At 43.7% G+C, this 15380-nt stretch overlaps 2 protein-coding genes across 2 annotated transcripts; both read right to left on the bottom strand.

Annotated features, from left to right (window-relative positions):
* Positions 1 to 1285: 1285 nt before the first annotated feature.
* On the bottom strand, positions 1286 to 2831 carry LOC138878234 (uncharacterized). The gene is made up of 2 exons (XM_070157900.1): positions 2224 to 2831; positions 1286 to 1367 (listed from the first exon to the last, which is right to left on the bottom strand). The coding sequence occupies exons 1-2, from the start codon at positions 2829 to 2831 to the stop codon at positions 1286 to 1288; spliced, it is 690 nt and encodes a 229-aa protein (XP_070014001.1).
* Positions 2832 to 4627: 1796 nt separating this feature from the next.
* Positions 4628 to 5155, bottom strand: LOC138878233 (uncharacterized). Its single transcript, XM_070157899.1, has one exon. The coding sequence runs from the start codon at positions 5153 to 5155 to the stop codon at positions 4628 to 4630; it is 528 nt and encodes a 175-aa protein (XP_070014000.1).
* Positions 5156 to 15380: the final 10225 nt, after the last annotated feature.

Here is a 15380-nt window from a genome sequence, read left to right as displayed (position 1 = left end):
TATGTTTACTTTTATTTCCTTCTGTCTGATTTCTTTCCTTTCTCCATAGGCTGTGACGCTTCATCGGGAAGCTATCACCAAATCCTAAGTCGAGCTGAACCGGTGTGAGGTCGATCTCAAAAGGCTTACTGAGGAGAGAGATGCCCTCAAATGCCTCTATGTGCAGAAAGAAGAGGAGCTTAGGGTCCTCTAAGATGAATTGGCCCATGCTCATAACGAAGAGGCCGAGCTACACATGCAGGTAACTATCCTTTTAAAAGATTACAGTCTTGATCCAACTGTGGAGACTAATACTTCAATATCTCAACTGCAGCAAAAGATGGAAAGGATTGAGCTGCTTCGAGGGGAAGTCGACCAAGTCAAAGCCGACTGTGATTGGTGGATGGAGAACATGGACCACCTTGCTGCGGAAAAAGAGGCTACCTTGGACAAACTGCCATCGACCGAGGTCCAACTTCGGTGCATTAAAGAGAAAAGCTCAACCTAGGCTAAAAGGATCGAGGAGCTTGAAGCCGAGCTTGCTGAGGCCAAGGCAGAGATCGAGAAGACGAAGATCGCGGCTGACAAGTCCATAGCCGTGTAACTTTTTTAACCATTAGCCTTTTTTATTATTTGCTGGGTAGCTTTTTTAACCATTTTTTCAAAGAATTCGAAGGCCTATTGTGATTGCGGGATTCGGATGTCTTCGAGCTGCATTAATTTGGCTGTAGCCTTTGGGTATGCCTCTTGAACTTATTACCCAATAACACTTCGAACTTGTTCGAAGTGTTAGTCCCCGAGAATGATGACCTTGGCCTATAGATCAAGGGGTTCCTCTTTGAGGTCTTATAAATTTGAGTTTAGATAACTCGAATATGTCGATCGCTGATGACAGTCCCCGAGTGTTCAAGGTATATTTGCGCTTGGACCTTGAGCCATTTCTCACAAAATCATAAGTGTGGAGGTCGTATAGTAGAAATTTTTCTTTGAGACACAAGATGTTTGATATAGAAATAATGCTTCTTGAAATAATTTATACATGCGTACATGTTTTGCCATCGGGGCTCGACTAATCTATATGAACACGGTTCATTCAACCGTTTGGCCTATTAAAAAGTTTCCCTATCGAGACCCTTTGATATAAAGTACTTTCCTCAATAATATAACATCCGAGGGTGATGCCCTCTAGTATTCGAGGTTGATTGCAACGAAGCCTTGGATACTGTTGAATTTTCCTCAGGTAGCACATAATTGTTGCCTCGTTAAAAACCTCACCGGAAAAACCCATTTGGGATAAAAACCGAGATTAAGGGAAAAAGAGTGCAATGCGTGCTTTAAAACCTAAGGTCCTCGTGTTGAAGGGTTTCTCGACGTCTTTGATCAAACACCTGCAATAAGTTAGTATCAAATACAAATGGAAAAGGAGAAAGTCATACCTTAGTAATAATACCGTTTGAGGAGTGATATATTCCAATTTTTTGGCAATTGTTCGCCCTCCATTGTGCCAAGTTTGTAAGATCCCTTTCCGATGACACCGAGGACCCGATATGGCCCTTCCCAATTTGGGCCTAGTTTCCCCTCGTTTGGGTCTCAAGTATTGGGGGTGACTTTCTTCATAACTATGTCCCCGATTCTGAAGTTGCGAAGGTTGGTTCTCCTATTATAGTATCTCTCGATTCTTTGCTTTTGCGCAGCCATCCGAACGAGTGCATCTTCTCGTTTTTCATCAAATAGTTTGAGGCTAGTATTCATAGCCTCGTGATTTGACTCTTTCGTTGCATGTCAGAATCTAGCGCTAGTTTCACCGACTTTGACTGGAATCAAGGCTTCAGAGCCATATACTAAGGAGATCGGGGTTGCCGTTGTACTAGACTTCGATGTTGTTCGATACGCCCAAAGGACCTCGAGTAGAATTTCTATCCATTTTCCCTTGGCATCGTTCAAACTCTTCTTTAGATTCTGAATGATAGTTTTGTTTGTTGACTCGGCCTATCCGTTTCTACTTGGATGGTATGGTGTCGATAAGATCCTCTTTATTTTATGTTCTTCGAGAAACCTCGTTACCTTGCCGCTGATGAATTGCTTTCTGTTGTCGCATACGATTTCGATAGGTATCCTGAATTGGCATACGATATGATCCCAGATGGCAGAGGTACGATGATATCCATCCCCTATTTCATGAATGGCCACGATGATAGGACCGAATGAAGTTGTTCTCCGAGCTGATGGATCATCGGTGCAAACCTTTGACATTTATCACATTTTCGAACAAACTCCTTAGTGTCTTTTTCCATGCTATCCCAGTAGTATCCTGCTCTAACAATTTTATGAATCAATGATTCGGCGCCGGAATGGTTCCCACAAGTGCCTTCATGGACCTCTCGTAAAACATGATCGGTGTCTCCTAGTCCGAAACATACTGCCAATGGTCCATCGAATGCCCTTCGGTATAATGTTCCATCTTCATCTAATGTGAATCGAGCAACTTTGTTTCGTAGGGCCCTCGACTCTTTAAGGTCCAATGGGAGCTTTCCGTTATTCAAGTATTCAATATATTTATTCCTCCAATCCCAAGTTAAGCTTGTAGAGTTTATCTCGGCATGACCTTCCTTGATCACAAATCTCGAGAGTTGAACAACAGTCCCCGAGCTGATCTTATCTTCCTCGATCGATGAACCCAGATTTGCAAGTGCATCAGCCTCATTATTTTGTTCTCGAGGTACATGCTGTGAAGTCCATTCCTTGAAATGGTGCAAAGTTATCTGCAGCTTGTCCAAATACCATTGCATTCTATCCTCTCGAACTTCGAAGGTTTTGTTTACTTGGTTCACCACCAGTAATGAGTCACACATGGCTTCAATGACTTATGCTCCCAAGCTTTAAGCTAGCTCGAGACCTGCAATCATGGTCTCATACTCGGCCTCATTGTTAGTAAACCTAGAAGTTTTTATACACTGCCTAATAGTGCTACCCATGGGCGGCTTCAAAATGATGCCTAGCTAGGACCCCTTCACATTCGAAGCACCGTATGTGAAAAGGGTCCATACCCCCGATCATGTGCCGGATTTTATCAAGAGTTCCTTTTCAACTTCGGGTACGAGGGTTGGCATGAAATCAGCCACGAAGTCCGCTAGAATTTGAGACTTGATGGTTCTTTCGGGGTTGATACTCGATATCGTACCCACTGAGATCAATGACCCATTTGGCCAATCGGCCCGATTTGGGCTTGTGAAAAATATTACGAAGTGGGTAAGTGGTTAACACGCATACAGGGTGACATTGAAAGTATGGTTTTAACTTTCTAGAAGTTCTTATCAGTGCAAGTGCTAATTTCTCTAAATGTGGATATCGAGTCTCTGCACCTCTTAAAGTTCAACTTACATAATAAACGGGAAAGTGCACACCTTGCTTTTCTTGAACTAGGACACCGCTTACCGCGATTTTTGATACTTCCAAGTACAAGTAAAGTTTCTTATCTGCTTTTGAAGTGTAAAGCAGTGGCGGGCTCGACAAGGTATCGCTTTAATTCTTCTAATGCCTATTGGCATTTCGAGGTCTAGGAAAAATTGTTCTTCTTTTTGAGTAAAGAGAAAAATCTATGGCTTCGATCCGAAGACCTCGAGATGAATCCACCTAATGCAGCTATCCATCTAGTTAGCCTCTGCACGGATTTTACACTGTCCACGACGGTGATATCTTCGATGGCCTTGAATTAATTGGGGTTTATCTCAATTCCCCGATTCGACACCATGAAGCCCAGGAATTTGCCCAAACCAACCTTGAAAGCACATTTCTCGGGGTTGAGCCTCATGTTATATTTACTAGGCGTTGTTAACTAGCATGTCATCGATATAAACTTCTATTGACTTATCTATTTGCTCTTCGAACATTTTATTTACTAGGCGTTGTTAAGTAGCTCCTGCAACTTTTAGCCCGAAGGGCATTACATTATAACAATATGTTCCATACTTGGTGATAAATGAAGTCTTTTCCTGGTCTTCCGAGTTTATTTGAATTTGATTGTACCCGGATAGGCGTCGAGAAAGGTAAGGATCTCATGGCCAACCGTGGCGTCAATCATGCGATCGATGTTAGGCAGAGGAAAAGAATATTTGGGTCATGCCTTGTTTAAATCTTTATAATCTACACACATTCTAAGTTTGTTCCCTTTTTTAGGGACCACGACTACATTGGCTAACCACTCTGGATATTTCACCTCCCGAATGGACCCTATTTTGAGAAGTTTAGTTACCGCGTCCTTTATAAATGCGTGCTTTACGTCAGACTGGGGTCTTCTCTTTTACTTTACCAGTTTGAACCTAGGGTCCAGGCTTAGCTGATGCATCATTATCTCTAGTGGGATCTATGTCATGTCTAAATAGGACCAAGCAAAACAATCTATGTTATCAATAAGAAATTAAATAAGTTTTTTCCTGAGTTCGGGAGTTAATCCCGTTCCAAGGTATATTCTCTCAGGCAAGTACTCGATCAATATAACTTGTTCCAACTCTTTGACCATTGATTTGGTGGCGTCGAAATCTTTGGGAACATTAAAGGTTCGAGGGGTTAGAAAATCCTCATCATCTTCTTCTATCTCCTGCTTTCCTGATTCGGTCAAGGCTGGTGGCTGTGATTGCTATTTGGCTTCCTATTTACCTTTGATGCTTGACTTTTCTGAGATTGATAACATCGATATCGGTGTTACCTCATCAACTGCAAATATTTCTTTTGCAACATGCTGCTCCCCGTATACTATTTTTACACCGTCCAACGTCGAGAATTTCATCATTTGGTGGAGAGTCGAAGGGACTGCCCTCATATTGTGGATCCAATACCTTCCTAGTAGGGTATTGTACCTCATGTCGCCCTCGATCATGTGGAACTTGGTATCTTGAATGGTTCCAGTCACGTTCACCAGTAGAGTAATCTCCCCTTTAGTTGTTTCACTAGCCATATTGAAGCCGTTTAAGACCCGAGTTGCGGACACGATTTGATCTTGTCGGCCGAGCTGCTCCACGACCCTCAATCGAATGATATTTGCCAAGCTACCGGGATCTACTAAAGCACGATTAACTGGAACTTTATTTAATAAGATAGAAATTACTAGAGCATCGTTGTGGGGCTGAGAAATGCCTTTTACTTCTTCGTCGTTGAACGATAAAGAGCCTTCAGGCATATAATCTCGGGTACATTTTTCCCTAGTGATTGATACCTTGGTGCGTTTGTATATGGTTCCCTGTGGAATGTCGACCCTACCGACGATCATATGAATGACATGTTGGGGTTCCTCTTGTTCATTTTTTCTGTTGGCGTACCTTTCTCTGAAATAATTCTTGGCTCGATTGCTGAGGAACTCTCGAAAGTGGCCTTCATTGAATAGACGGGCCACCTCCTCTCTTAATTGCCTGCAGTGCGCCGTCCTGTGACCATGCGTGCCATGATACTTGCACATCAAATTTGGGTTTCTTTGGGAAGGATCGGTCTGTATGTGTCTGGGCCACCTAGTATCTTTGATCTTTCCTATTGCCGATACAATGCCCGATGCATCGACACTGAAGTTATACTTCGACATCCGAGGTGACTCTGTGGGATTGGCATACTTATCAAAACCACTTTTGCTCAAAAGTCCCCGAGAATTCTGTCATCGATCATTCTGGGCAGAATTGCATCCCGAACCATTATTCCTTCAATCTGTGGCATATGGTTGATACCGTTCTATGTTCGATCTCGACTCACTATTGATGTCCCTTTGGGCTTTAACTGCCAACCTTTTTGGATATACTGAACCGGAAGGGACTTCTAATTGGTCGTCCTCGACCCTGTTCTTCAATTGATATCGATTGTGCACATCTGCCCAAGTTACAGCCGGATACTCAATCAAATTTTGTTTCAACTAACATGATGCTATCGAACTCCGTTCGTTCAACCCTTGGGTGAAAGCTTGAAGGCCCCAATCACCTGTGACCGATGGCAACTCCATGCGTTCTATTTGAAATCGCAACACAAACTCCCTCAGCATTTCATTATCCCTTTGTCTTACCTTGAAAAGGTCCGATTTTCTTGTTGCGACCTTTATGGCCGCGGGGTGTTCCTTTACAAAAGAATCTGCTAACATGGCAAATGAGTCGATGGAATTTGGTGGCAGGTTGTAATCCCAAATCATTCCTCCCTTTGAAAGTGTCTTTTGAACTTTTTCAACAACACAAATTCGATCTTATCATCTTCTAAATTGTTACCCTTGATGGTGCATGTATATGAAGTAACGTGCTCGTTGGGATAGGTGGTCTCATTATATTTGGGTATGTCTAGCATACGAAAATTCTTTGGGATAGGCTTCGAGGCCGCACTTTGAGGAAACGACTTTTGTACAAACTTCTTCGAATCCATCCCCTTCAAGATTGGCGGTACCCTCGGTATATGATCAACTCGAGAGTTGTATGTCTCCACCTTTTTAACATTAGCTTCGATTTTCTTCTCTCCTGACTCAATTCTCTTGATGAGCTCTTCGAGCATTTTCATTACTGCAGGATCGGTCCCCAATCCGTTGCCATTCGACCTCTCTGGCACTGGCTAGGTACGACGAGTGATTTCTGGCTCAACCCCACTCAGAGTTCTATGTTGATTTTGAAGCTGAGCAATAGCGGCCTGCTGAGCCTGTAGCATCTCGAATATTACCTGGAGACTAACTCCTCCATCTCCTCTGCCCTGTGTACCTTGGCCACCAGATCGGCCTTCCATGGGTATGCTCCTTTCGGGATCCGCGCCTAGGTCCACATTTAAAGCAACGTGCGAATTGACATCGACCGGCTCGGCAACTGGTGCTTTTTTCGAGATTAACCAGTGGCACCTCGGCTCCTGGAACAACTATATTGCCATTCTCCCCGTAAAATCCAGGGCCACTATCACTGTGTGCGGGTACGTTTTGTGAGTTTGACATGTTTTGACCTGAAAGCAAAAATACTTGATAAGAACAAGCGTGAAATAATGTGTGTTATGAGAATTAGCACTGAACAATCACTGTTATCTTTAGCCCCACGGTGAGCGCCAAACTGTTTACTCTAAAATTCGAGTAATAATTAAACTTATATTGTGGTTTTAAGGATATGTGATTCAATCCAATGTCAATTGATAAACAACGAATTAAGTAGATAAATTAGAGAATAAATTAAATCAAATCAGTATGCTAGTCGAATTCCGACCTCGACTTATGGTAGTCTCGAGGTGTAACAATAAGAATAGCAAATGTTAAAGCAACTTCGATGAACAGTAAAGCGAAATAGCAAGAAAGCAATTAGTGTATATATTCTTCTTAGTGAACTATGATAAAAATGAATGGGATCCCTCTTTATATAATAGGGGAGTCTTAAATAAGGTACACTTCTAATTATAGTATGAAATCATATTTGACAACTGATTAACCGCTGAAGATCAATTCGTTCCGAGATTCACGCCACGATTCTCGATCAACTGTGGATATTTCGCCTTTTCCGTTATCAAGCTACACCGATATCACTCGAAATCTGCCTCTCTCCGATCTGCAATCGAGGTCGACCTTGGCATCATAGCTCTTCGACGTGACCTTCCTATCTTGACCAAAGGATGAAATCGGGGCTACCGATTTCCACCGTATACAACAACCACGCTCTCTTTGCCTCATCTATAACTGTATTCTGAATTTACGAATTTAACCTTGAACTTTTAGATAGCGGCTGAATTAAAAAAAACCCACTTAAGATAATTGAAAATACAATCTTTGTAAGTTGTTAAATAAAGAAACGATTAGGAGTACGATTAGTTATAGGTTGAACCTCAGATACCTTAATTTCTTGCGAAAAAGCTTTTAATAGTATAAGAATTTCCATGAGCAAGCTTCTATAAAAGATTTCTGGTTAAGATATATGTAAATATTTCAAGACTAAAGGTAAAATTTTGAATATGAAAGCTAAGACCACAACCTGTTTTTATACTTATTTTAGTAGTATTACAGTTGAAAATATGAAATATGTTAACGAGAGAAGCGAGGATGGTCATTTCCAGATAATTAATATAGAGGGAAATTTGTTATAAATATGGTCAAACTCTCATTCTAAGAACCTGTGACTTATTTCATTTCATGACTTCGAGTAGGTTAGTTATTGATTTTCATAAGAGAAGGAAGATTTTTGCCACAAAAGAAGATTTGAAAAGCAGTTGATTTTTTTGGGTATACTTATTTTTTTCAGGTATGGGTTGCAATGTGATTGGGCATGATTTGGAGTGGCATTTTCAAGTTCGAACTGCTGATTATTAGAACTTGGGTAAGTATTTTTTAAAACTTCACTGTTGGGGTGCTAGTGAAAGACAAAATGAAAGGGAAGAGTGTATTGGGGGAAGGTGGTGAGATGTCATGTCATGTAACATTCATCTCATCCAAATGTTATGCCACGTGGGATGTTGTTGGCCATGAGGAAATGGTCAACTGCCAGGGATATCTTTAACAACTTTGTTGAAGGCAAGGATATTTTAAAAGTGGAGGGTAAATCTAGCCCTTTTCCCTTTAAGAAATGGCAAGTATAGTAGATCACAGGTAGATCGGAAAAATGCATGATGTCATGCTAAAATATTGTTATTTTGGATTAGGGGCGTCAAATGGACGGGTTAAATCGATTTTGGGCGAGTTAAATTGGATTGAATCAATAATTGGACAGGTCATTAGAAAAATGCTTGATGTCATGCTAAAATATTGTTAGCTTGGATTAGGGGTATCAAATGGGCGGGTTTGATCGATTTTGGGCGGGATAAATTGGGTTGAATCAATAGTTGGACGGGTCAATTACTTGGGCTAAGATCGGTTAAAATTCGGGTCATAGCTCAACCCGCCTAATTCTTTTCAAGCTTCACTTAATAAATGTTGTCTTATGAATTGTATAATTGGTAAATAAGACTTTTTTTTTCTTTTGTTATAGTCATATATAACATATAAAAAAAATTATTTCTAAGATATTTTGACAAAGTTACTCCTGAATTAATTTGGGATAAAAATTAGCCCAACTTTAAATAGGTTGAGATGGATTGGGTCAAGATAAACTAAGTTTAATAAATTAGCGGGTCAATAACCAGCCCAACCTTGAACGGGTTGGACGGATCATTTGGGGTTGGGCGAAATTTGACAGCCGTAGCTTGGATATAAGCATATACCTCTAGTGGGGTTAGGTACCTTTTGTACGACGAGATTCTATCTCTCGAGAAAATGTAGTTAAGATTTCCTTTTATCCTTCGGAATCGTGTTGAGCGAAAAGAATGTAAATCTGTCCTCACGTTGGTCCATATTCTAGAAACAAAGGTATCCATTTAATCGTGATGTATCATGACCTAACTAATATGTGATCAGAGTAAGTGGTGGTTAAATACATGAGTGACTTTGCTGGCTTAAACTTTTCCATAGCTTTCCGAGGATGTATGTAACCCAATTTATCTTTAAGTTGTGATGACATTTATCTTAACCCGTTAGGTTAATCAATACACAATGTAGCAGTAAAACAAAACAATAAGAATATAAGTCTAACAGTGTAGCATACCTGGAAGAGAGTATCAACTCCAAATTCAATGTCAAACACTAAATACATCCCCAAGAACTAGTAAAACAAGTCATAAGCGTCTAAAATAACAATACAATTGCCTGACTACATATAAATATTATATGAATATAATAAAATAGTAGATGAAAAGATATAAGAGATTCCATGAAGTTGCAAACAAGCCAAGCAACTCACCACTAGTCTCCAAGCATGCGCTGATATCAGGGTCAGACTGTACAAAAATATATAAAAGGGTAGCATACATATGCCAACACGTACTCCGTAAGTTTTATTGATTGTCTTCAATGAAGTGATAGTGACAGTATCTCAAAAATACTCATTTTCATAAACCTTCTATATACAGTAGTAGTAATAGAAAGAAAGCATAGAAATAACATTAGTAGAATATGCACAATACAACATTATTAATAAATGCATTAACAAGAGCCTAATATCACTAATACATGATAAAGACTCAAATTTTACAATCAATTGGCACTCCTCGTGCCTCGACACTCCGCATGTCGAACAAGCCTGCCTGCACATTCCTTGATGTAGCACGGGTAATCAAGTAACTTTAGAGAGATAAATCCAAATTCACACGCAACTGCATGACCAAGTTACATGCATATCATAAATTTGTATGTGCTATAATCACAAAAAAGTTTATATAGAATACGCAAATTAAAGTATTGTATGCGGCGATATCAGAAGACTCGATTTCTCGCTATCGAGTCATTTCAGAAGAATGCCTCGAGACTCCGAGGACGTGAAGCCAAGACCGAGTTCCCTCCCTCGGGGCTCGTCGAGGCCCGACTCAAAGAAGACGGTGATCGAAGCCAGAGCAGAAGGGGAATCTCCCAAGGCATACGGCTAAGTCTGACATGGCCGGCTCGTCCAAAGCCTACGCCGAAGCGTCGCATCTAGCCGTCACTTATCCATACTTTATAATTAATGCTCATGTACTATAGCCGGGTTTCCCTCCTATATAAAAGGAACCCATACTACCTTGTTATGGGCTGATGTTGCTCCAACTTTCTCTCTACAAGATCAATAATATCTCTCTCTCTATCTCTTCTTTCTAACTTGCTCGTTCTCACTGGCCCGAAGCCACTTTAATATTTATTGCTTTCTTACTTGTTCTTCATTCTATAACTTGGTATTGGCCATAAAGAGCCTTGTTTAATCATATCTTAACTGTTATCCCATTCCTGACTGCCCTCGATAGCTCGAGCTCGACCCAGACGTCGACCCCGAGATCCCCCATCGACCAGTCCTACGCCCGGGCAGCAAGCCTCTCAGTTTGATTACTGCCTCGTTTTAGCTTGCATTTCATCATTGAACCTCATCTTCCTAGCATCATATGCTCTAACAACTAGCATAAAAATAGATCACGTATTTTTAGAATCCCATTTTCAAATTTAATTGTTGTTACCATTTTCACGGTAAACAGTTTGGCGCCCACCGTGGGGCTAAAAATAATAGTCATTATTTTCTTGTTGTTTTCATTGCTCAAACGCAAGTTATCTTTCACACTGTTTCTTGTCCAAGATCTCTTGATTTCAGGTCAAAATGTCTGGCTCGGCAAATAGGGTTGAGAACAACTACCTCGAAAATCACGGCGAAAATGGTGTGGCTGCTCTAGTCGTTGGCACGACGCCGCGGAACCCCGATAACGCATCTGGGCCGATCCCAGCGGATACGGGCTCACAAGACGCGCAGCAGGTTGACGAAACCTCGCACACCGACTGGAGTATACAGCATATCGAACAACAGGAAGCCCAAAAACCCCCGGCTCGAGAAGCACAGGAAGTGAGTCTTCACGATATTTTTGAAATGTTGCAGGCACAATAGTTGGCTATTGCTCAGTTGCAAAGTCACCCGGAGACGCCCAGCACAGTAGCGCCGGAAACAGCTCCCCCCGCCAAACAAATATCCGAGAGATCAAGCGACGACAAATTGGTAACCAACCCTGCCACAGCAAAGATGCTCAAGGATCTCTCCCAAATGATCGAGTCAGGTTCATGGAAGTCCATGCAACGACCGTCCCCCGAGGAAGCGGTCCCGAAACCCATTTCAAAGAAGTCCGGAACGCCATAACTCCCTAAGTACAACGGGACCTCAGATCCCAACGATCACATCACTGCTTGTACGTGCGCAGGAAGAGGCAATGACCCACGAGATGATGAGTCCGAGCTCGTCTTGTCAAAGAGGTTCGGGGAAACACTCTCAAAGGGAGCCATGATGTGGCGTCATGACTTAGCACCCGACCTCGCAAACTCGCTTAACACGCCGGCAGATTCCTCCATAGAAACACGCGCCGATGCCATCGAAGTAGCGATGAGAGAGCCCAACACATCCAGGGCCGAACAAAGGGAGAGTGAAACGCCACGGGAATTCACACCTCATTCCCTGATAGAACGAACGAGATTGCCCCCGGTCTCGGATGACTGGGCAGCACAGGCCTTCACCCAAAGCCTAAACAAACCAAGCCCAACGGTTTCAGAGCAGTTCAAACAAGACTTGGTTGAGTACCCAGCCAAGATATGGCTAGATGCCCGAATCAGAGCCATGGATGACCATCTGGGAGCCTCCTCGGGCTTAGTATACCCAAGCAGCTTCCCGACAAAGAAACTAATGCCAAATAGATGGAGGTACCACCCGTATGCCGCGGATAGGGGCAACGCCCCGAGACGTAATCTACCTCGCAATGATCAGGAAATGGCCCGAGGGCAATATCCTCGAGGAATCTCCAACAAAGCCAAATTCGACGAGGCATGGCCGGCAGGGGCACCTTGCCCCATCAGAGTACGATTTCAGCATCACTATACCAAATATCGTGCTCACCATAAGCAAAACCAGGGACGCCAAATGGCTCAGACCTATTTGACCGAGTCCCCCTCAAAGTAACCACAACCTGGCGCGGGAACCGCAGGGCGCGCATGACCACGGGGTCAAAGATGGCCACCAGATCAGGAGGAAAACAGTCGTGCTACTCAATAAAAATCGCTGCCGAGTACTGTCGAGCAATCAGGCTCGAATTCAGCCTCGAGGAAGGAAGGTAAGTAGGAAGAACGAAGCAAACTAGCCACGACGTATTACCACGATGGTGGTGGAACGGCGACACCCTCCAAGTACTCATAAAATGGAAAGTAAAAATGTTCGCCACCAGGGAAAAACGGGTCCAGGGATATATTCCAGAGGACATCCTTACATCTAGCAAAAAAGGCACCGAGACCTCGCCTCGGCCTCACACTGACACACTAGTAACCTTCTCCCTTACAAATAAAACATATGCTCATGAATTCAGGTGGTTCTATCAACATACCAACGATGCCGGACCAAGGTCAATAGGGCAGCTCGTACTGACAAACCAAATTGCGCTCGCATCTCGAATCTTTGACGGATTCCAAACGGCGATCACTATAACAAGCAGGAAAGCCATTCTCTCGATACACCCGTCTAAGCTCGTACTGGAACACCGAGTTCTATACTGTCAAAGAAGGCGCAAGGAACGAATGTCTTATTCAGATGGCCACCGGTGCACCGCCCAGAGATAGCTTCGATCCCACTTCGCCAAAAGAATGAAATCCCACGCAAGGGGCGGAATTAGAACCATCGACATGGAGCAATACGCGATAAGGGGAAATTCCTCACCATTTGACGCGTCACCGGCATCAATACCTCCACCCTCGAAAGGATCAAAGGGTAAGCAAACCACATCTTTGGCCAAAGATTGATTAAACACGACGGAGGGCTTTACTAGGGCCCACACCCCGAGATGATCGGAACATGCCAAATCTCGAAACGTGGCCTACACACCCCGTAGTAAGGAAGAACTGCTTTGCTCCTTTGTTATTTTTTCACTAACCTACATGCAGACAATCGGCCGGGACATTCGGAAGTTCTAACTCCACCCAGAGATCCTAATGCCTTAACAGAACATGCCGCGCTTTTTCCCCTCGGTCGGACTTTCGCCCCAAAGAGGGTCTCACCAGCAAGGTTATTAGCGGAGCAACATACCCCCAGAGGAGGATCTGACAAGATCACAGGCCTTCTTCTAAAGTCAAACGACGAGCGATGATCTTCTTTTAAGGGCGCCATCCCCTCGGAAGGACCGGGGAACGGCAAACTGAGTTTCAATATGAAATGATGCACCGGGCCGAACGGTCCAAGGAGCCGCGCCTGCGCAAGCCGAGCTCGCAACAACAAAATACCATGTATTTACGCCAAGTAATAAAGAATATATTTCGGCATCTCGTGTTCCAGAAAAGGGGATTTCAACATGCTCACGGCAAGGGCCTCTCCACCAAATGCGTCCCGAAATACTCGGAGATTTGGCGTCAACAATTTGGCACCCGCACGACCCTAGGGTCGGAACTTCGGGCTCATACGACCCCCAACGAGGCAACTCCGAGCTCATGAATAGTGTCCATCAATCCTAAGCAAACTCGATGACTCGGAGACTGTCATTAATCGCCATACACTGGAAAAACTGAAACTGTAAGACCTCGAGCGGGCATACTCGGTATAACCAGATCTATTATACATAGCAACACAAACTCTAAGACCTCAACAGTCATGACAAACTGTAAGACCTATGCTCTGCAAACAGCAAATACAAGATGGCAAAATCTACACTCCACTCCAGAAGGCTACGGCCAGCCGGCCGCAGATTCGCTCTCCATGACATCAGCAAGAAGTTGCTGAGCATCACGCTCATCCGCCCTTGCTTGAGCCAATTCCTCTGAGAGAACGAAACCCCTTGTGCCGATCTCCTCGAGCACCTCTCTTCGGGATCTGCAACGAACATATTCCTTGATCCTCTTCTCCCGGTCGAGGGCCCGCTTCAACTTGGCTTGCGCATCAGCAGCGTCCTTCATACGAATCGCCATCTTCTGATCAGCCTTGGTCCGGCTTAATGCCGCTTCAGCTCGGGCACCAATAATCTCAGCCCTGATCTTCGAGAGATCAGATTCGAGTTTCCCAATCATATCTGCTTGAACTATATCGTTGTTACGAGCCGAGCAAAGTTGGGCCTCGAAGGCAGGAACCTTGGCCAAAGCACCACTCTCCTTTAAAGCTTGAGCTTGCACCTAAGCCCTTAGCTCACCACAAGCATTCCTGACGCGGTCGGTGTCGCCCGTGAGGTACTCCAAGGCCTCCGTCTTTTTCTGCAGCTAACATAGGAAAAAAGGGTTAACCTTAAGGGCCAAGAAGAGCGAAGCACGTGCTACGAAAGGTTACCTGCTCCATCAAATAGCTCTCATAATTCGAGCTCTAGTACACCTCATATCGCTAATACAGCAACTCAACCTCCTTCTCGCTAGGGAGCCTAAGGGACACACCCTCATCTAGAACTTTCCGAATCCTGGCTCCTTGATGGAGCAGCTCAGACCTGAGCCTGTCACAAGCCAGCAAAAGGAAAACTCGATGAAGAAAGGAGGACGTGAAATATAGAAGAACTACGCCTAAACTCAGTATGAAGTGAAGCCGGCGGATATCCTCGAAGTCAGAGCACACTCATGTTGATCCTGGCCCTTAGGCCCTAGAAAAACCAACCTCGGGCAAAGCATATTCGCTCGGATGAACCGCCGTCTAGGAATCAAACACTCCAGGAACGGTAGGCTCGAACGATGCATTCTCCTCAAAGATACGAGCTCGTTCAGATCCACTAAAAGCTCTATCACACTGCAGGTACGGATCCCATTTGTCGCCATCGTCCCTCAGCTTGGAGGTCGATGATTCTTTCCCCCCCTCTGGAAGAGCACATCTTCCCCCCAAGGAGTCACTCGATACCTGCAACGACAACACCAGTGCTAAAGAAAAAGGAAAGTGTCATCT

Source organism: Nicotiana sylvestris, chromosome 9, assembly GCF_000393655.2.
Source record: "Nicotiana sylvestris chromosome 9, ASM39365v2, whole genome shotgun sequence".
NCBI lineage: Eukaryota > Viridiplantae > Streptophyta > Magnoliopsida > Solanales > Solanaceae > Nicotiana > Nicotiana sylvestris.
The sequence above is the reverse complement of the archived record's forward strand: the minus strand, read 5'-3'. Positions and strand labels throughout refer to the sequence as shown.